Source organism: Rhipicephalus microplus, chromosome X, assembly GCF_043290135.1.
Source record: "Rhipicephalus microplus isolate Deutch F79 chromosome X, USDA_Rmic, whole genome shotgun sequence".
Lineage (NCBI taxonomy): Eukaryota > Metazoa > Arthropoda > Arachnida > Ixodida > Ixodidae > Rhipicephalus > Rhipicephalus microplus.
The window spans coordinates 319,203,511-319,225,892 of NC_134710.1; the positions used below are offsets into that span (position 1 = coordinate 319,203,511).

The 22,382-nt window shown below is 46.8% G+C and overlaps 2 protein-coding genes across 5 annotated transcripts; one reads left to right on the forward strand and one right to left on the reverse strand.

The window, feature by feature from the left end:
- Positions 1-4,816: 4,816 nt before the first annotated feature.
- LOC142776245 (uncharacterized) lies at positions 4,817-8,813 on the reverse strand. The gene is made up of 8 exons (XM_075879573.1): positions 8,495-8,813; positions 7,850-7,947; positions 7,426-7,762; positions 7,035-7,171; positions 6,303-6,441; positions 6,151-6,225; positions 5,274-5,394; positions 4,817-4,927 (listed from the first exon to the last, which is right to left on the reverse strand). Exons 1-8 carry the CDS (start codon positions 8,679-8,681, stop codon positions 4,894-4,896), a joined length of 1,128 nt encoding a protein of 375 aa, XP_075735688.1. The 5' UTR covers positions 8,682-8,813; the 3' UTR covers positions 4,817-4,893.
- A 91-nt stretch (positions 8,814-8,904) lies between these two features.
- LOC142776244 (uncharacterized) lies at positions 8,905-13,724 on the forward strand. 4 transcript variants are annotated; one of them, XM_075879569.1, is made up of 6 exons: positions 8,905-9,161; positions 9,456-9,626; positions 9,716-9,892; positions 9,966-10,040; positions 10,341-10,412; positions 10,760-13,724. In XM_075879569.1, exons 5-6 carry the CDS (start codon positions 10,410-10,412, stop codon positions 12,944-12,946), a joined length of 2,190 nt encoding a protein of 729 aa, XP_075735684.1. In that variant the 5' UTR covers positions 8,905-9,161; positions 9,456-9,626; positions 9,716-9,892; positions 9,966-10,040; positions 10,341-10,409; the 3' UTR covers positions 12,947-13,724. The 4 variants fall into 4 exon arrangements, 3 of the variants coding, with proteins under 3 accessions (XP_075735684.1, XP_075735686.1, XP_075735687.1); XM_075879571.1 differs by having other exon boundaries at positions 10,763-13,724; XR_012887391.1 differs by lacking the exon at positions 10,341-10,412 and having other exon boundaries at positions 8,910-9,161; positions 10,760-10,925.
- Positions 13,725-22,382: the final 8,658 nt, after the last annotated feature.

The following is a 22,382-nucleotide window of genomic DNA, read 5'->3' on the forward strand; positions in this document are numbered from 1 at the left end:
TTTAGCGGGAGCCCCAAAAGCTTTGCGTCAGACAAACGTGTAGGCACCTACTGAAATGACATGAACAAGAATTGGGTTAATATCTGACAGCGGCACAAGAATTGGGTTAATATCCAAAGCGCTGCAGATCCTATTCGAAAACTCTTCGCTCCTGCTTGATCTGAAGCGCGGGCTTCGGGGCCCAGATTTTAGAACCCCCCCCCCCCCCCCCCCCCCCCCTTCTGTCTTTTGAAAAGGAGTGATTTGTTAAGCGTACGTGCGTAAGCGAATTTATTAGTTTAACGTGTTCCACACGCACTGTCATGCGCTTTAGGAATGAATATCTGGAGTTTAACTTCGCGGCAAGGTGTTCTGTGGGCAACCTCGCACGACGACCTTAACATTGTATCAAGCAGCCAACGTGTATTGCAGTAAGCTTAACGAAGCATTGTATGCAGCAACCAACATGTATTACAGCAAGCATAACGAAGCATCAAAGTTAACTGTAGCCACTGCATGATAAAGGCGATCGCTATGAACCCGAGGCCTAGAAATTTGGGTAAGTCTTGTGTTCCTTGATGTACGCACGAAGAGCAAATCGCAACCGAAGCGAGAATCGGGGGCTACGGAATTCCTTTCTGGGAAACAAGTGACTTTCTTGTAGTTTTCCAGAAACCAGCGACGCGATGGCGACGAACGGCCCTTCGCGACAGCCATGGCGACAGCGTATCTCATCGTCGTCGCTCGAAAATTGCTTGCACATGGATCGTAAAAGTTTCGTATTTGCAGGAAGCCATCGTCGGTAGTCGCGGGCAGCTTCGCGACGTTTGCCCGCTGTGTGCTTATCAGCTACGATGTCTCTACACTCGCACCGTTCGTGGCGAACCCCGCTGTGCATGGCGCTCATTGGACACATTTCCGTTTTCGTGCGCCAAGCTGTCCCAAATACATAAAAATCACGAGAATTGCGCCACACTCTTCCAATACAGCCTCGAAAGCAAGAATTTTGATGCGAACGTCACCTTCAGTGGGAAAATGGACCGACTTAAGACGCGTGCAATCGCGTTTTTTTTTTTTTTTTTACTTTGCACTGTATGGTGCCGAAGGCACTCATGGTTCCGCCATAATCTCTAGTGTTTTAAACATACGTGACCCCCCCAAAATTGAGCTGTCGTGCATGGGACTTGCTGATTCTACTATATAGCAAGGCTGTGTGTTCTGGTACCGTTGTCAGATAGGAAGGAGACGCGGCGCCGAAACGCTTTGTCCCAGAGTCACACTTAACTCATCAACCCATCATCATCCTACGTCTGTCCCGGTACCACCTCCCCCCAGGGTTGTTTGGGGGGAAGATTTGTTTCGGGCAGACGGCCATGCCCTGGCAAGGGGGCCACCGTTCGGCGCCAGGCGCCGAACAGACGCGGCCTGCCTCCCGGCGTACAAGCCGGGGAGGCCCGACAAAGGGACTACCCTCTGGCGAAGCAACTTCGGTCGCAACGCGCAAAGTGAACGTACCCCGGCAAGGTGGGCTATCACAGCGCGTAGGGTGCGCTGCGGTCATGGCCCGTCTCCTGACCACTAGGGCCCAGCGAGACTTGACACAGGGGCTACCCTTCGGCACGGTAGCTCTCGCCACCACACGCAAAGCGGACGTACCCAAGAACGTGGCAGCGGGGCAGCCCTCGGTCGCAGTGACTTCAGTCACCACAACCAAAGTGCCCGTGCCCTCACACTGTCTCGCGGCTGAGAGCCTGCGACGACACTCCCTCAGGGCAGATGGGCTATCGCTCAGCGCGAGGCGCTTTGCGGTCATGGCCCATCTCCTCACCACAAGGGTGCAGTAAGACACAATCCGTCCTGTGGGGTCTACGGGACTACTATTTGGTGCAGGGGCCAGTGCCGCTGCACGCAAACCAGACGTACCCACGGAAACCGGCACGGCTGAAAGCCGGCTTAGTCCTTCTCGAAGAAGGGAACCACCTTCCGCCTCGACGAGTAAAGTAGCCGAGCCTACAGAAGGGGCCAACACGGACCTTGCGGGTGAAGCCCGACAAGGTGACAGGACCACCTTAGCACATGCGAAGCTCGGGTGAAAGACCATACAGACCAAACTCGGGGGCGACTGGCTCACTAGGCCTAGTCGTGGAGCCTTAGAGAAAGCCATCATTAGAAGTTGATGGTTATCTGCCCTCCTGCCTCACTGAAAATCACTGCCGGACGGTGCCACGTCTCGTAAAACTTCTTTGCACCGAGGCGCTGCCACTCTCGGTGGAGAACGAACCAGACCTCCTTCCGTACTTTTGCAAGCACTTCGTGAAGCCCGGGTCGCCTGCCGTCAAAGACGGCACAGCACCGTGCAACCCACACTTGGTACGAGCACTCAACAAGCAGAAGCACGTATTGCTTAGCCGCTTGTCGCGACAGGGGATGGAGAAAACGAACGGTGTTGAAAGGAACACCTGGGTGGCCAAACAAGCTAGCTATCCTTCGATGGAGGGCAGCTGGTAGTGCGCACTGAGAGAACACGTGAACCAGGTCCTCCAGAGTGCCACAAAAAGGGCACGCTCCTCGTTGAGCAATTCTTGCGAAGGGCCTGAACCTTAGAGGCAGGCGATCTCTGGCCAGGCGATACATAAATGTAGCGCGCTTGGCGTCCAGGAAACCGGCAGTAATTAACCGCCAGTTAGGACTGTATTCGGACAGGTCGTGTTCTCTATAGCGCTCAGGTAACTCGGGAGCGAGTCTATCGACTAACTCGCGGAGTTCGATTGAAACTAAATCTATCTCGGGGTCGACCTCTTGGAGACGGGCCAAAGTAGAAGCGGCCCCTGCATAGAAGGCAGAAGGCGTTCCCGCCCGAGGCACGGAATTCGAAAATGCCCCAGGCGAGAACAACCTCAGCCTGGTGCTCAGGAAATACGATGCGAAGCTTCTAGTAAGGAGCATATCTGAATCAAGAGCTACCCGTGTCCATTTAACATGTAATGCCGTAGTCACAACGCTAAGGTCGGGAATACCTAATCCTCCTTCGTCCCTGCGCAACTTCAACACGGGGCGCGCCACAAAAGGAGAGGCACGACCCCAAAAGAATTTGAGAACTTTCTTTTCCAAAATAACTTTGGTGTGGGGTTTAACTGGCATAACCGAACCTATGTACGTGAGGAAACTGAACAACAGTGATCGAATTATCGTGGCCCTAGCTGTAAGTGGACAAGACAAGGCACCGAGTTCCTTAATCCTGTCAGTCAGCTTTTGCCTCGCTAACCGCCAGTTTTCGGTAGTCAGGCCATCTGGCCCCAGTCAAAAATATTCAATGGGTCCAACTGGAAAATTTCCATTTAAAATCAATGGGTGTTGGACCAGTAGGATTTTCGCCACCCATTGAACATTATCCCGTTCGAATCAATGGGTAAACCCTTATATTCCAAAGGGGGATCCAAGTGGCTCACCACTTCAATGCAACTGGTTCAACAGGGGACCCCATTGGCTACCAGTTAAGTGTGGCTGGTGCTGAGCAATTGCCAGTTAGTTGCAATGGTGCGCACCATTTGAAATTGGTTGGTGACAAACTGGTAGCCCCTTTGGCCTCACATGGCCAGCCCATGAAAACGAAATGGTACGCTGGTGGTTGTCCAATTGGTGTGAATTGGCTAACCCGTTGAATCTAACTGGTGGTCAATTAAATATCCCGTTGATTTCAAATGGTCAACCCATTAAGACTAAATGGTACGCAGGTGGTTGTCCACCTGGTGTGAATTGGCTGACCTGTTGAAGCTAACTGGTGGTCAATTGGAAACCCCATTGACCTCAAATGGTCAACCCATTAATACTAAATGGTATGCAGGTGGTTGTCCACCTGGTGTGAATTGGCTGACCTGTTGAAGCTAACTGGTGGTCAATAGGAAACCCCATTGACCTAAAATGGTCAACCCATTTATACTAAATGGTATACTGGTGGTTGTCCACTTGGTGTGAATAGGCTGACCTGTTGAAGCCAACTGGTGGTGAATAGAAAACCCGTTGACCTGAAATGGTCAACCCATTGAAAATTAATGGTAGGCACGTGGTTGCCCGGCAGGTCTCAGTAGACTAACCCGTTGAAGCTAACTGGTAATCCTGTGGTTCCAGATGTTTGGCCCACTGATCGTAACTGGCATTCCAAACAGCCCCCAATTCATTCTAGTTGGTAAGCAAATTCAATGTGGCTGGTAACCACATGACTTCCCACATTGTTGCAAATGGTCAGCACTTTGATGGTAATTGAGACTCCAATGATTCCATATGTTTCAATAAAAGGTTGAGTTGGGCTAGTTGATACATACTTGGATACATGCAGCGCGAACTTAGACAAAGAACACAGACAAGCGCTCGTCTGCGTTGTGACTCTCTGGTCTTCGACCAAGCTGCACTGCATGTATCCAGATGATTGGCCCAGTGACAAAAGCTGGTGTTTAGCCAGTCACCATTCTACCTGGTAAGCCAATTTAATATGGCTGGCCATTAGTTTCTGGTAAGCACTTGGTTGACGCTAAATTGCTAACTGCATTTCAGCCAGCCAGTGGTTGGTATACAGAGAGAGCCAACTGAAGCTAAGTAGTAGTGTAGTAATTGCAGTCTCTTGGCTGACCTATAAACATGATTATCACATTTCTGCGGATGCAAGTAGAAAATGACAATCCTGTAGAAGGCTGGCTGTCATCACACTGCACTTCATTAATTGCAATTTCACAACACAGTGGAAACAGCACAGGCTGGATTACCTAGTGTGAATGTGACATTAATGCACACTCAAATGCATGCACATACAAGATAAAAACAATGGTAGAGAAAAAAAAAATATGAAAGAATGAAAATTTATTCACACATTCCATAATATTTACACTATTTAGAAAATGCACCAATGGTCCTCCTCTGTTAAACTTCCGCAACGCCCTGGTTGTCCTTCGCCCTGCAAATGTTTTGCAGAATTTATACATTTAGTCAGCCACACAATGGCTTACATTCTTCCAAGTCTAGATGTGATTTAACATAAAAACATTAACATAAAAATAGCTATGCATGTTGAAGGGGTACAACAGCTGTGCCAATTACGCGAATTTGATACAATTCCCCGCTTTTGCGCCGAGCTGCCAAAACCATATTGCGCCACGCTGCGCCAAAATGCCAGACGAGCCTCCAAATTTTCTCAGTCTCTTTCTGTACATGCATGTTGCAAGCAGATGAATATGGCCAAGTTTCTCTTAAAAAAAGGGGGGGGGGGGAGTCCTTTGACACAAAGAACACACTTATCTTACCGCTTGGCAAGCTTCTCAATATCTGAAAGCTTCTCAACAATGAAGTGGTTCATCTGTTTGACTGCCAACGGCAGTACTCCTGCAGGCACGCCTTGATGCTCCAGACGTGCTCTGTAGCAGTCTGAAACAACAAAAATTATCAATAAATAGCCTTGAAGAAACCAGCTGCTTAAAGAACTAATAGCATCGATATTACTTTAAGAACACAAAAGTTCAAAATTGAACTTTTAGTCATATTTCTTGATGCAATGAAGTGTTATATGCTGAATGGCCTAGAATATGCCTTAGCAGCACAGGCTTGAACAATACAGAAAGCATTCTCCAGTTAGCAAAAGTGTTCCGTTCCAGCATTTATTAGAAAAAGGAAACTGCGAACTTAGCGTGCACATGCACAAAAATAATCTAAAAAAGTAACATTTCACAGCTCTCCACTCGCACCATGTAACTGTGTGGATTTATATAGTGCAGGAAGAAAGCAGAGAACACTATTTCTTTTTTTGTCATTTTTTATGAAAGAGATATAAGTTATGATGAAAAAAATGCTGGCAGTCTACACACTAGCTCTATTGTTGGCTTTTCTTTTTTTCGACTATCTTTTTGAACTACCAGTGCATTTAAGAGACTTAAGACTTTCACCTGCCTGCACTCCTGACTAAAACAAATGAATTTAATAGTAAGTAAGAGGCAAGGTGTTGGGTCACATTTTTACAACTACATAGTTTATGTAAAATTGTGTTCATAACTGAAGTCAAAGCAGACAGTAAAGTTTGTAGTGGCTTCAAAATAGACTCAATTGCAACCGAGCTTTGCTGTGATTTCATGTACTAAGAATAAGATTGGTTCAATATGCATTCCAAGAGACTGTCTGCACACTTACCACGCATTACGTCCAACTTCCACGGTGTTAGGGGAGCCTTGCGTGGACGGTTAGGGTACCGTGGACAATGTTTTCCTGCATAACAGATATCCACAACAACGAATTCCCCCGTTACCAACTGACACACACTATGCTTTTGTATTATAACCAACCATGCAGGGAGCGCTCCTTAAGGTTGTCTTTCGACCAGATGGTGACTAGCAGGTCCTTGACAAATAAGGAATCCTTATGATGGGACTGCACATGTTCCCATGCACCTTTCTTGACCATAAGCCCTCGTCCAATGTCCACCTGCACGGAACATATGCATTCTGAAGGCATCCATGTGCAGTGCAACCTGTATTGCATATCATAAACAACAAAGGTCTATTCATTTCACCAGCACTTTGTCAGCCAGTTTTGTGGTGCTGCACTCTAGCATTCTTTCTATGAACTGCACATGGTGGTGTCAGCACCACAGTATTCATTGAGAGAAAGTGCAGCCTTTGTGCAAGACCAGTTTACAAAGTGCCTGCACCTTCTCAGTGAGGTTGTGCTGAATCCGCGCAGCACGAGATGGCTAAAACAGCAGCAGACAAGGCCAAGTGTATTCCTTAATATTTCTGTCCAACAAGTACGTTAGTGAAGTTGTTTTAGTAAGTTGTGTTGCTGACAACGAAATTCATTTTTTTTGGTTGTTCATAAGTTCTGCTTAAAATTTACACATATCTATAATGATCACTGAACTCTTTTTGGAATGTCTTGCTCAGCTGTGCAGAGACAAACTTCTATGACAAGTAATCTATAATGCTCAATCTTGCTTTATATTATTTTAACATGCTTTCAAAAGAACAGTTGTTTGTAATTTGGACAGCTGCACATTATTGACATTCCAGATAGAATACCATTGTTTCACTGTCATTCGGTTGCGGATTGGATGAACCTGGGCGAAGGGCTCGCTCTGTCAAGGTGTCTTGTAGATCCTCAGACACGGAGGGGCTCGACTGGCTGCCATCCATGATCCTTTTCATAATTCTGCAGCCTGCATTTATACATGAGGTGCCGTGCTGTTTGCATTGCCCAGAGAGGAAAAAGAGCTGACAAAATATTTTCATTAAATTTCATCAAACAGCTGTAAACAATAGCCATTTGCAGTCTAAACTCGAAATATCTTCACTTAAAGACTGCCGAACGTTTTATGGTAACAAGCTGTACACACTGCTAAATGTCAGAAGAATGGCATTAATGCTTTCACAGCACAAAATCAGTACAATGAAGACATTTTCTGCTTCATACCTTTCATGTCTTCCAGTGCAGAAATAACCTTGTCCTGAAGCTCCATGTTCAGTCTTCTGAGTTGAGCCATCTCCCTGTCTTTTTCTTCATTTTGTTTTCGCAGTTGGCGAATGATGGTAGATTTTTTCTCTACCTGCTCTTCAAGGTTATCAATGGTTTCATGAGCCCCCTGAAGGCGCCCACTGTCCATTGCTTCTTTGTGGTGCTTTTTAGAATGTGGCCCATCTTGATTTTTCGCCTGCCTCTTCATATTTTCTTTCTTGCTTTTTAAAAGCTGAAGCAGGCGTGCCTCTGCACCACTTGTTGTTTTGTTTTTCGTTTTTTCTTTGATAGGGCTCTGGGCGAAAATAGAAAATAACTTGTTACACACTGTTTACACAAGTGTTGACAGGACCTTTTGTAGGAGGTTTAGATAATAATTTACCTCCGCTTCATTCTCGTAGTCCGAAGACGCCGGCGAATAAACCCTCTTCGGAATACGCGTTCTCTCTCTGGCCTCTGTCTCCGCGAAGTCCTCCGATTCTGGAAAACGTGAGGGCGGATTGCAACATTAACATTTACTGAGTTAGTGTCACATCATCCTCTGACGCGTGCACATTTCACGATCTCTAGCATGCACTTTTATTAGTTTTATTGCATTGTAAATTAACCATCGAACCTCGTGTGAATGCTTAAGTACCGTTGTAACACAACGTCATATGCCGCGAGCGAAATAGTAGCGTATAGACCTTGTCATTAGGTATAAAAGCTGCAGTGCCACAAACAAAGGCGCGTCCTACCGCAAAAGGGCCTTATATACTCCAGGCTGATATACCCGACGCTGTTGGTATCTCTCTGCGGCCAGGTAAATACCAGCGTCATCTCCGTAGAGTTTTCAGGTATATGCATAAATTAATAATGACACCATACTTATTTGCGATTGCACGCGGTAAATTAACAAAATGAACTATGCTAGTGGAGATTATCGATAAAATACTTTGTAGTTACTAACGGTGAACAGTGCTTAGCAGTCAGCCAGGCCAAAGAGAATGCATTTCGCCGGCAACATATCAAACAAAAGCAGGCTTACCTCCCAGTGCCAGAATCCGGGCCCTATAGTAATCGCTGTCTCCACTGTCGTCCGTCCATTTGACTAAATAGAGGGATTTGGACTTGAAGTCTTGCTGGTGACGGGGGAAGAAATCTTTAACGTCTTCTATTGGCACCGTTCCAATTTTTTTATCATCTTCGTACCGGACTCGAACGTGGGTAATCATCTTGCAATGCTGAAGAAAACATCTACACACGTGCGCTACAGCTGGTCAAACGCTGGTCGCACACAGCAAGCAACAAGGGTCGACCGCAGCTGCGGATCTGATAGTTTGTCAATGAAAATGTTATTCTTCATTATAAGTAAACAAAAAATCAGAATAATTTTAAAAGTATTTTTTTACTTTTATAATGTTTGTTTAACGCTACGCTGTTTCAATCAATTCACATGCAGACTGCTGGCTGCAGGGTGTCTATGCAATATGGCAGCCGCTGTGGCCGCAGGCAGCCGGTGCACATTGTCCTATCGCTTACATCGCCGTTTCTGTACTTCGTGTCCCGGAGTGAAATAAGCCGTCTTGTTGCTTCAAGACCTCGCGATGGAGCGCGGTCCGAAGAAAAGAAAGAGAGGACCCTACAAGACTTATTTAAATCCCAAGTCTCAGTTCCAGCTACCAAGGAGCACCGCACGCGCTTGCCCGCCGACCGTAAGTTCTGATCATTTTCAACATGGATGGGCACTTTCGATCGGGGTTTTAGCTTGATCCGGGCCCTGCTGGTATCAGATCAGCGGTTGTCCACAACATTAATCTGCATGTTGCTCAACGACTTCGATCGTTGCGCCGTGTTTTACGGTCTTCCTTTTTACCACCCTTTATAGTTCTGCCCGCGAATGATCGAATGTGCTCGGCCGTGTTAAATTGCTATTTTTTATCAGTGCATTTTCTTTTTCATTAATTTAGCGCAGCAATTTAAGTCCAAATCTCATTATTTTCTTCTAGGGTGCCAGCCCTAGCATGCCTTCTTCGAGTGATGAGGCAGACAGCGACACTGAAAGGGCAGATCCACCAAGTCGAACAACATCACTGAAGAGCCGGAATAGTCACATAGCTAGTCCGGGCTCCGAACGTCCGGAAAGTGAAGAAGATTTCCCCGAGTCCGATAATGAGCCGGTAAATTGAGCTGGTAGTAGAATGCTACGAGAACTATTGTTTCTATACGATAAACCGTTTACTATATCGGCGCACTTGTTCTATCACAGGTAACGTCAAGTGGAGGCCGGTTAGGCTCGTCAGCTGGCAGTGCTATGGAAGCTCCTGCTGCAGCCCCTGAAGCACAAGAGCAGAGGAACAGCGCTGATCCGTCACAGAAATTTCCTGCACGCGAGCCTCACGCCCCAGCAGATGAAGTTATTTTACTAAGGCTTATCAGTTAATTAGTAAGCATACACATGCTATTTTATGCTTATGTATTACGATGGGAAATTATAAATTTTGGTTGGTTTTTTTTAGGACTCTCCACTTCAAGACGGCATTGCAAGCCTTTCTGACGCAGATGATTCGTCACTGTTTGATAAGGATGAAGAGGTAACTTTTACACACTAGTTGCACTCTACAAATATGTGCAGCTGGAAGATTCACATCCACTAGAATAGCCTTGAGCAAGTGCATTGGCACTGTGGTTTTCTCTTGCATAATCAGTTCAAGACGAGTTATCACTTGGGACAATAAACTCTGGGAACAACCTGCAACAGGTTTTCAGACCATGTTCTTAACACTGTCTGTTGTCATGTAATTTACGTGCTATGAGTGAACTAGCACAGCTAACTAGAATAGGCAGATTGGGTTACTGTGGCACTAAATGCTTATTTTTTTTTTTCTTCACAGGAAGCTTTTTCAAGTGACCATGCTTCACAGCAAGGTTTCCCTGGAGATTTTCTCACATTAGATGATGACATGGTGTGTTTGTTTTCACTGGAAATAACTAGATTTATGGTCAGGTTTTAAGGGCACTACTTTCACAGGCTCTTTTATGTACTGGAAAATGTCTGTGTAAATTGGGCACTGTTAAGAGGGACACGTAGCGGTGATTTGGTGAATGATTCATTTCAAGATCACTGGCTCTTTCATTTTAAAGAATATCTCACCAGTTGGTCTGTAAAAAGTTATCAGCCTAGCAGGCATGATATTTTGTACTGATCAATAACAGAGTTGTTTGCTCATATTCATTGGGCTTATCACGGTTCACTATAACTGAATTCTGTGATAGCTTCATTGACGAAAGCTTTTTTTTTTTTTACTTTCAGCAGCCTGCTGCAGATCCAGTGACAGAGCCTGATCCATCTTGCAAGGCACGCTTTGGAGACCTTTTTACACAACTTGTCACTGAGAAAGTGGTTCTTTCGAAGGGAGATATTCTCCTAATGGCACTAAAGCATGCTGTGAAGAATAATTTGACTCTTTTGGGTTTAACTAGCTTAATAGATTTAATTAACAGAATTTTTGATAAACCTATATTACCTCACTCACAGTATCACCTACATAAACTTTTTAGCGAAACTGGCACCACTATGACTTTTTTCTTTTTTTGTCCGAGATGCTTTTCGCATATTGGCAGTCTTGAGACAAATTCTTACTTGAAATGCTCGAAGTGCAGTCACACAACTTTTGTGTCTTCCCTTTCGGATGCCCCCTTTTTTGTCACTCTCGATGTGGAGTCGCAACTTCAAAGGCTACTTAAGGACTGTGATCTTCTTGATTTAACAAAGCCCCTTCCGACGAATGGGACATTTTCAGACATCTGGGATGGTACAATGTATCGTACTTTTGTAGCCGAATCTCAACACTGTGGACCAAGAATCAGTTTCTCGTTGAATGCAGATGGGACCCCGCTTTTCAAATCAAGTGGGACATCAATTTGGCCCATCCAGCTAATTGTTAATGAGCTCCCTCCACAGCAAAGAATGTCCAAATTGGTCCTGGCCGCATTGTGGTTCTGGAAAGAAAAGCCAAACATGGCACTTTTCCAAGGTACTTTTGTTGAGAAAATGAACGAGCTGTGTGAGAATGGCGTTGAATTACAACGTCAAGGAAGGGTTGAAAAATATAAGGTCTATTGTATCTGTTCAAGTGTAGATTCTGTTGCTAGGGCACCGATGCAAGGTGTAACCCAATTTAATGGGTATTTTGGATGTAATTGGTGTCTCCAAAGAGGTGAGAGAGCTGGCGGGGCAACTAAATACCCAGTTGAGGAAGTTGAACCCACAGAAAGAAGTGAGCTCCAAATGCTAAATGACATGGAGATTGCTTTGAAAGGGGGGGTGCCTGTGCAAGGAGTCAAAACAGTGTCACCGTTGATAAACCTGCCCCATTTTAACATAGTGTGGAGCTTTGTGCCAGACTATATGCACTGTGTCTTGCTGGGGGTAGCGCGCCAGTTCCTAGAATTGTGGTTCAATTCTGATAGTGCCTGTTCAATAAGCCGACATCAGCACATAGTGGACCGCAGGCTTATGTCTATTAAGCCACCAATGGATGTGAAGCGATTGCCGAGGCCGACAAAAGAGCGGAAATGGTGGAAGGCCAAGGAACTTGAGAGCTGGCTACTTTGTTACAGTGTCCCTGTTTTGCATGGCATTCTTGAGAAGCCATACATGCAACACTGGGCTTGCCTAGTTGAAGCCTTGCACATAATGTTGCAGCGTGCAATCAGCCCAACTGAGCTCACCATTGCCGAGGGGCTATTGTTGGAGTTTCATGTGCGTGCAGAACTGCTGTTTGGCAAGTCAGTCATGACATTCAACATGCACCAACTGACTCATATAGCAAAGAGTGTGCGCCACTGGGGACCACTTTGGGCACACAGTGCGTTCCCATTTGAAGCTGGGAACGGCAGCCTAAAAAAAGCTGTAAAAGCAGCTAACGGAATTCCCCATCAAGTCTGCCGAGTCCTACAGATGGAAAGCATGGTAGTAGAACTTCAACGGCAGGCTATCAGTCCAAGTGTAGCAGAGTACTGCTCGTCTTTTGATGGCACAAAAACGCAAAAAAGCGTACTTAGTAGTGGTGGCTACCGTTTTTTCGGACACGGTTCCCGACGTGCATCAGCAGGTTTGCAGCCATCTTTACATGACACTACCCTTGAGTTCACCAAATACAGAAGAATGTTGGCGAAGGGATCAATTATCACTGATAGCATGTATGCATCTAACAAGAGGACCAATAGCTCTGTTGTTGAACTTCAAAATGGGCATTTTGTTATTGTTGAAGAAATATACCATGGCAGCGACAACAAAGCATATATATCTGCAAGGAAATTAAGCTGCAGTCCAGTGATGTACAACTTGGTGGCCATGTCACATGTGCTGAAAGTAAATCACAAGGCAGCGAATACATCACTGGTCGAATGCTCTGAAATCAGAAAGGTGGTTGTGTTTGTGGAACTCGAAAGAGCTTCCTATGTATGCTTCCCTCCAAGTTCCTTTACATTGTAATGTATTTGAAGTGAAGAACCTATGCTGTGTAAGTTTTAAAGGAACCCTGTTTAGTGCACACTATGCCTCAAAACATGAGCGTTTTTTTATGTGAGTGGCCCTTGAAATGCCTTGAGGCGATCGACGTGAAATCGCCACCCGTGACTAGTTAGCTCTTCTAGTAGGCAAGATGTTTGTCATGATGACTCATACCATTGAAACAATTCCGTTTGAGTATATATAATGTATATAGTTCATCAAAAAGTATATAGTGAATCCAAATGTAAATTAATAAACATTGAGTATGTTATGTATATATAACATTGCCACGTCTATATATGGTAATAGAAGATTTGTACGGAGGATTCGCGGGTGACCTGATCATCTCCAAGCAAGCTCACCTAACATCATTCACTTTCTGGATATGGTGATGATTTTTTGTTTCACGATTATGTTTCAATGCATGGTGACAACATGGTGTACCTCATAAAAATTGTTCTTTAGAGCAGTCATGCCTGTGTAGCTCATGAACATACCAAGAAAATGTTTTTAAATGTGCAGTGAAAATGGTTATGTGTGGGCCCGCACATGAGAGCCTCCCCGGCTGCATATTTGAGACCACTGATATAGAGGGATTTATCGTGCTGTGCAGATTAAATTGATTGACCACATGGCTGTGACAAATTGTGAAATATCTGTCTGTAAGCCAGCTTGCTCTCTAGGTTTGATTGTTTTTGGAAATATTTTTTTTTCGTTAAAGTCTAGTGTTTTGCATATTGTATTAGGTATCTGAATATTACCGAAAAGAGATCGGTGGGTCTGAATTTCTTTAAATTTATTATGTCTCTTTTTGTGTGTATTAATGTTTTATATTTGCATTGTGTACTGAATGTTTTCCTATATTTATTCAGTGGGTGCTGTATTTTTTTTATTCTTACTGCTATTGTATTCTTTATTTTAGTGTGTGTGTCGGGGTACTGCAATATTACATGACGCTTTTTATTCTTTTTCATACAAGTTCAGTCTTGTACACTATGCATAGAATGTGTGCTTGTCATTCATACATAATTCATTGTGCCACTGTGAGCATCCTTAAAGGCCAACTCCAGCGATTTTTCGACCATGTCAAGGTAATGGTGTTTCTGTGTTCCTGAGACACTCTTGTCACGAGCCCAATAGCTGAAATGCTCAGGAAATTCGAAAACAATTTTTAATAAGCAAAAAGGTGCAAAACCGAAACCCGACCGGGCGCCCGGTCTGCATATGATGTACTATTTGTTAAGAACTGGAGGCCGTATACTGGTTCTGCCGGCACGTAGTATGAAAACTGTGAAAGCCAGACCAGCGAAGCACCGGCAAAACACCACAGAGGAAGGAAGAAAGCTCTCCCGTGCTATGGTCGTGCCAAACACCACCGCTGTCGTCTTGGGGCCAGCACAATAAACAATGTAGGGGCCAAAGTAGCGATGCCATCGCCTGCGTCACTTTCGTTGACATGACAAACTTGACATCGCACTGACAGTGTTGCCAATAATTCTGGCAAGCGAGGCGAGTTTTTCGAGGCAATCTTTAAAATTCATTTGCAAATAATCTGCGCATCTCTCAAGCCTGTAATTGGCATAAATGACAGGAATGTGCGTAAGAGTGTACCCAGCGAATTTGATTGAGATTCGTTGACCTCGAAAAACCACCGGAGTTGACCTTTAAGCATCCTTAAATAAGTAAAGACATGCTGTTCACGTGTAAACTGTTAACCTGTATGAAACCTGTTTCTCAGTGCTTTACTGAAATGCCAGTTGTATGGCAATGCCTTTTTCCTCCTTTGGAACTAAAATTCCTTTTATTGTGATTCAATTTACTGTTATAAGTATTTGTAATATTTGAAGTATCTTGTACGCCTTGTGTTGCAGCACTGGCCAAGAAATTTTTTTACACCAAAATATGTTCTGTGCTATTTAAATCCTGTTTGCCTTGAAATAAAATTCTTTTTTTTTCAATGTTATTGTTGCCTTTCATACCTTCTTTCGGATATCTTGTTAGTGAGAACATCTAATTGTTTTCTCTTAGTTGCATAACCTTTTCTATCGTATGAATATTAAAAAAATTCAGTCATATCCTGCAGCAGCATTATATGCAGTGACAGGTAGCCCATAAACACGTGACATCAGGTGCTCACTGGTAGTTAGCCATATTCCCTAGTTTGGGAATAAGACATCGTTGGTACATTGTGATGCTGCAAACAGTAGAAGGTGCGGTTCCAATGTGTACTAGTACTTTAACTGCTGCATTTTCATGATGCATATATGGAAAGCTTAATCAGATGCCCTGATACAGTGGTTGTTTGTAAACCAGGCAAGTGTTGTAAACAAGCTTAATTTAATCCAAGGTTTAAGTAAGTGACCGAGCTCAGGGATTCCAAGCTGAAGCACTAGCTCGAATTCTGTTTGGGTAACACACATAAATGAATTGCTTTATATGGAGGGTTGGATGCATCACCGTAGATTTCCATTTATGACTTTCAATACTGCTCAGGTAGAGAATTGTAAAAAATAAACTTCAAAGTTATGCATGTACTGCAATTGGGGTGTCCTATTGGACTCTCCCATTGCAGCTTGGGTCCCATTGACGTCCATTTGAGTCCCATTGCAACCAACTGGAACCACCTATCATGACAGCAGGTCATCCTGTTAGAACTTCAAATATGCAGAGTTGGTTAAAATGTTAGAAGCCACTACATGGGAAGTCCAATTGGACAGTCCCATTGCAGCATGCACTTCCAATTGGGCACCAGTTAGACACCATTTGAACCCCACTTAGCCCCCTTTGCCACCCATTGCTCCTAACTGGAACATCCAGTTGGACCCATTAACTATTTTTGACTGGGGCTCGAAATGGAAACCTAAGATACGTAGGCGCTTCTGTATCGGGAGGCCATGTACAGGACGTGGACTGGAGGGAGCGCAGTTCAGATACATGACTGCGCTCTTCGACTTATTTATTCTGGCGCCGCTCGCCGAGCAGTACCCCTCCATAACATCCAAGACGGTACAAACAGTTGCCTCGTCCGGGACGACAATAGAGAGGTCATCTGCATAGGCAAACATTGCCACCGGGGGGGAACCTGGCGGAAGGGGAAATCTGCCTATGCTGGTGTCTTTAGAAAGCCTCTGCAGGAGCGGCTCGAATGCGAGCACGTAGAGAGCGGGCGACAGTGGGTCGCCCTGTCGGACCCCACGGCACACACCGAACGACTCCGAGACGCGATCTTGTATGACAACAGCAGAGCTAGGACGAAAGTAGAGAGCCCTGACCATGCTGATGAACTTGGAACTGAAGCCCGCCTGCTTTAAAACTTTAAAGATGTACTTGTGACTGATAATATCAAAAGCCTTTTCTTGATCAAAAGAACAAATGATTCCACTTAGTTTGCGAGAGTTCGACCATTCTATAAGGTCCCTGATAGCAAAACCATGAAGTTGGCACGACCTATTTTGGACACAACACGCCTGGTACGGACCCAAAACAGTACTGAGCACTGGAGTGAGTCGAACGGACAGGCACTTAGCTATGAGCTTGTAATCACAGTTCAGGAGGGTGATGGGCCGCCAGGCTCTCAGGTCGGTGCGTCTCGTCTCATCCTTGCACAGGAGAGTGATCCGCCCTTCCCTTTGAGTTGCTGACAGGGTCCCTTCACGGAGGAGCCTGTTTGCCAATGTGGTAAAAGGCCCCCCCAAAACCCTCCAAAACTTGACATAAAACTCGAATGTCAAACCATCGGAACCTGGGCTGCGATTGTGGTTCATGGATTTAAGAGCTGCAAACACCTCCTCTTCGACGAGAGGAGTGTCACAGATGTCAAGGTCCTCGTAAGTTTTGGTGAAAGGAAACGAGTACGGAGTGGGAGGTGGTTCGGCGTAAAGGTTCTTATAGAACTGTCTTGCCACCTCTAATACTTCGTCCTGCGTTTCCACTAAGCCGCCTGTGTTAGGATCGACCAAAGAGGTTATCGCTGAGCTCTTCCTAGCCAAGTGTCTGCGAAGGACATTTCTGCTGCACCAAGCCTCCATTTCCCACTGCTCTGCGCGTGCTGTGGCCCGCAAGCGGTCCCAGCGTCGCTGGAGCAGGACTCTATATTCTTTGCGCAGTGAAGTAAGAGCCGCGGTTACCCCCAGGCCGCAGGACAATGGCTTTGAGAGCAGGAGGATCGCGTCAGAGACCGCTTTGATCTCGGCGCGCTCCTCCCGCGCCCGCCTCTTGCCCCAATCCCGAAAGCGCTCCGCGACTCCGGCCTTCACCGTGTCCCAATCGCTACCGTCTAAGTTCTGTTCGCCAAGGAGTGAACCTATGAGGTAGGTCGCCACATCTTTTGTGGCGTCCTTATCTTTAAGGAGCCGTGGATTTAAACGCCACGGTCGCTTGCCCCATGGCACCAAACTAGAGTCGGCAAATCTCAGAGCAAGGAGGCTATGGTCACTCAACGCGGAAGAACACAGCCAGCTAGAGTGCATGCTAGGAGCAAGCGAGGGCGAGACATAAAAACGATCGATCCTCGAGCGGCTCCCCCTCCCCGTCCAAGTCATGCCTGACTGGAGAGGACGGAGGGACCGCCAAGCATCGACAAGCCCCAGCTCTTTAACAAGCTCCCGCAACTCTAGCTCGCCGTTTCCGTCTCTAAACTTTGGAGTTCCTTTGAGGGAAACGCGATCCGCTTTTTCTAAAACACAGTTGAAATCGCCTACTAAAATGACACGGGAAGGGCCAACTAGATAAGAATCTAGGGAATTAAAGAAATCTTTCTGCTGTCCGCGCTTTGCTGGAGCATACACATTCACAATTCTAACGCCAGAGTCAAGATCCACTGACAGAACACGGCCGTCCGAATCCCTGGCGTAGCGTAGCACAGAACCGGTGAATCGTGGCATTAAAATGACAGCAACTCCCCGGCAATGTGCGCCACCATAATTCCAGTAGGATTTTGTGCCAAACGTTCTGTCAAAGTTCTTAATCTGTTGCAATTTAGACACAAAAGTTTCCTGCAAAAGGAGAATGTCTATTTTTCGAGACCGAGCTAAATGAATGACCTCAGCTTGTTTCGCTGCTCTAGTAATACCCCGACAATTAAAGGTAGCAATAGTTAGAGAAGAAGCCATGATGAAAGATAGGAGAGAAGACAGACTCTAGAATAGGCAAGAAGCGAAAAGAAAATCACAGAAGAGAAGAAAACAGCAGATACTCGAAGGTATCAGCTGCTGAAAAGCTACCTAATATAAGACCTACGAACGAGAGTCCCCCTCGGAGAGGGAATCCTCGTTCGTGGACGAGTACACTGTGTTAGACATTAACGAACACTCGCAATTGCCTGGTCCACAGTTAGGGCAAGAAGAACTGTTGTTCAACTCACCCGTGGTACCGTCCGTGACAGTCGACGAGGTGGACTCCTCGTCGGACTCTGTCGCTGCGGCTCGCTTCGGAACCGGGAGGTCGTCCTTAGGGCTGCCGGGGCCGCCGCTCGGAGCCGCCGCCAGCCTCTCCTTGGAGGGCCCTGGTGATCGGTTGGCGCGCCGCTTCTTGCCCCGAACAGCGTCCGTCCAGCTCATGGGTTCCTGTGTCTCCTCGGCAGCAGGCGCGTCAGCAGGGCTGGTCCCGGGCGCACCGGCAGGCGAGGCCGGCGACGGCTCGGCGGCAGCAGAGAGGGTGGGGGCCTCAGCTAATTCCGACCCCGCCTCCTGCTCTTCCCCTCCTGGAGCCCGTTCGCTAATGGGCTCCGGCTGTGGCTGGGTCGAGCCCTCGGCGTCCCCCGGAGCAGCCTCCCGATCCTCCGCAACGCCGCTCACCTGCTCCTGGGAAGAAGAAGAGGCTACAGGCGGGGCGGCCGACGAATTCGTCCGCGCCTTGCACTGTGAGGGGCCATGATCGCCGCCGCAGTGCCTGCATTTTACCGCGCACTGGTCGTGACCAAAAGCCCCACAGCGCACACACTGTGGCACAGTGCACTTCGCCGCATGGTGTCCAGTCCTGTAGCAGCGCCGGCAAACCCGCGCGACGCCCTCATACTCAAACTGGACGATGACGTCCCTCACCTCGAGCAGGTTGGGGACACTCTTGTGCATCTCCATTTTGATCATGAGGACGCCGGTCGAGACCCCCGGCAGATACGGTGATTCCTCTCGCGCCACTTCCAAAACCTTTCCAAACCTCTCCAACAGTTGTACTATGATGCGCTTATCCGCGTCCGCCGGGAAGCCAATGATGCGCACCACCTTGACCCGAACACCTCGGTACTGAAACCTGATCCTCGCATCGCGAATGGCGAGGACGGGATCGTCTAAAAACCGCCGATTCGCCTCGTCATTCGCGAATGTCACCTCAAACTTCCCTAAGCCATAATCCTGAACACACGTCAGCTCACTGGGCGTGAAGCGCTTCACGAGCTCTTTGCAAATGTCGGCACTGCCGACGCCCTTAGGCACGCGTGCGTAGTGCACCCGCGGCCTAATCTGCGAGAGCAGACTGGTAGACATCGTGGTACCACCACCACGAGGCTACCAAGTCAGTTAGGAGCTAGCCTAACCTGAAAAAAAAAAAAAAAAAAAAAAAAAAAAAGGCAGAGAAAAGGGGACAAGAAACCTCACCAAAACCGACGAAAACCTGTGCAGGAGTCCGCCGGGTCACCGCATGCGAACAGCGGGTCTCCTCCTACTCGAACCAACCAACACCTCCAACGACGCCGGTTGCCGAAAAGAGAAAAGCTGCTGCCTTCTAAGATGAGAGCCGTGCTGGTACCACTGTCGCCGAGCGAAAACCACCGAATCGAGTGACGAGCGTAGAGGGGTTGACTCACAGGTCTTTGTTGTGAACAAGGAGCGCGTTCGTCGGGTCGCTGCGGTTTTCATGTCGACGCTGCTGGGTGCATGCGGTCCCCTACGCAAGCGCGTTTGCCGTGAGCGAGTAACTGTAAACGTGAAGTCATTTCGCTGCATGGGACGCAACTCCTTGATGCTCTGGCGCCTGCACATGGGTTCTCAAAATAGGTTCCGTGAGCGACAGAACGCGTGCAGCCCATTCACGGTTTACGCCCATTAGCTACTAACTTATTTAGACAAACGAGCTCTTATTGCATATTGCAATTAAAAAAACCATATGTCAGTCCAACTTAAACGAGTAGTGTTGTGAACTTTTCCCACTCTGCTTTGTCTGTCTGGCATCTGGGAACATGTGGAGGACCTTTTTCTAGTGGTGTACATAGAATGATTGGAAAGTGGTCATTTCCGCAAGGATTGTTGATCACTTACCATTGAAGCAGCGGTACAAGTGATGGGGATACAATGCCGAGATCCATGCATGAGTAGGTTTTGTTGGCGAGGCTAAAGTATGTTGCCTCTTTCCTATTCAACAGACACGCACCCGAAAAAAAGAGGAACTGTTCAATTGGGCGACCTCGTGCATCGCAGCGGGAGTCGCCCTATAGACCATTATGTGTATTCAAGTCCCCAAGGACCGCATAAGGTTCCGGTAGTTCATGTATGAGTGACTGGAATTCGTGTTTTTCGAGACGGTACTGGGGATGTATGTAAAGAGAGCAGATGGTGACAAGTTTGTTCAAAAGAACTGCTCGAACAGGCACTGCCTCAATGAATGTTAGTAGTTATAGATGTATACATGCTACGCCCTGATCAACTATAATGGCCACACCACCAGATGACGCTACAGCGTCATTGCGGTCCTTTCTGAATATTACATAATGACGTATAAAATTGGTGTTTCTGGAATTTGGGTGTGTCTTTTGTACACACAGCACTTTTGGGGAATGTTTGTGTAAGAGTTCCTGGATATCGTCGAGGTTTCTAAGCAGTCCTCCGGCGTTCCATGGTATTATTTGTGTATCCATTATGAGTTTAAATGAGTGCTGTGTGTACTAAAGAAGTATTGCGTTGCGTCAGGAACCCTTGTCAGGCCCCGTGATGATGGTTTTTGACTTTCTGGCGTACTCCAAAGAGCCACGCCTGTCCCTCGGCGCCGTAAACACCGTTGGACTTGCTGTTGTGTCCATCACCACGGACGAGGTGCTGGATGCCCGCTCGCCATTCACGCGTGTGGGCATGGAAGTCTTAGGACAATCTGTCGAGACAGAAGGCCCTGGGGCTTCAGGTCCAGGTGCCTGCAAGCTTTTTGGTGGCGGAAGAGCCTGTGCTACTTACGCTGAGGAGGTGAATGGCGCTGCCGCTCGTCTACTTAGTGTGGTACGTGCGGGCGCCGCGGATTTCGGTGGCACTGCTCCCTTTCATGCCACCTCCGCGAATGAAGACCCCGCATTAGTAGACGCTTGCGTGCCTCCCTGAACGAGATGTTTTCATTTACTTTCAGTGTAAGTACTTCTTTTTTATGTTTCTATGTAGGGCCTGTGCGAGAGTAAGCAGGGTGTCCACCCATCGCAGTTGACGCAGTCGGTAGTGGCTTCTTCACATTTGTCTGTGGCGTGTTCGTGCAAACTACACTTTGCACAGGTTTGGCAGCCGCAGCAGCTCTGAGAACCGTGGCCGAATCGCTGGCACTTAAAACAACGTCGGGGGTTGGGAATGTAGGGTCGGACCTTTAAGTTCAACTAACCTGTTTCAATATATTCTGGAAGTGTGCTTGTGCAAAATGTGAGAATGAGGTGCTTCGTCGGGGTTTCTTTGTCGTGGCGCCTAATCTTAATTTTCTGTACATGCGTTACATGCTGTTCGTTCCAGCCATCTAAGAACTCACTCTCTGTCAGGTTAATTAGGTCTTGATCAGACACTACGCCTCGGGAACTGTTCAGGGTACGATGTTGTGTGATAGATACAGGTGTGCTTTTAAAGGAGGTAAGTTTTGTCAGGTTTTCTTACTGGGTCTTGATTTGGACTTCGAGAAGAAAGTCCCCACTAGCCATACATGTAGCCTGATACCCTGGACCAAGGGTACTGGTGAGGCATTTGGAAACGACAAACGGAGAGATGGTTCTTGCGTTCTTTTCTTGTGTCTCACGGTGGATCACATGGAAGTGCGTGAAAATTTTTTTTTGGCTTTATGAATACATTCATTGTTGTTTCATTGTCATTGTTGATCACCCTCGTAAAGGAGGGCGATCAGACAGTTTAGGAAATGAAGAAGAAGTCATAAAGTACATATAAATATTGCAGCCATGCCAGCCGCCCATCATCGAGCCCAAGATGGGGACGCGGCAGCACAATTATAAAGGCATGCCAGCGCCAGCTGTACAAAGCCACTATAACCCAATAGTATGTGACCAAGAGACGGCACATACATACACAAGGTTAACCCTTGCCACCTGGAAGATGGAAGTAAACAGAAGTGAGGAGATGACAGGAAAGATTGGAAGAGAGAGAAGACGAAGATCAGGAGGGAGAGAGAGACAGGAAAAGGCGACTGCCAATTTCCCCTGGTTGGGTCAGCCCAGGTGTGCCATCTACGT

What these genes read in the sequence shown, in the direction of transcription:
- LOC142776245 (XM_075879573.1), bottom strand. Translation starts at nt 8,681, where the DNA reads ATGATTACCCACGTTCGAGTCCGGTACGAAGATGATAAAAAAATTGGA. An exon ending in ACTACGAGAATGAAGCGGAG is followed by an intron (nt 7,763 to 7,849) that starts GTAAATTATTAT and finishes ATTTTCGCCCAG; the next exon opens with AGCCCTATCAAAGAAAAAAC. An exon ending in TAAGGAGCGCTCCCTGCATG is followed by an intron (nt 6,226 to 6,302) that starts GTTGGTTATAAT and finishes TCTGTTATGCAG; the next exon opens with GAAAACATTGTCCACGGTAC.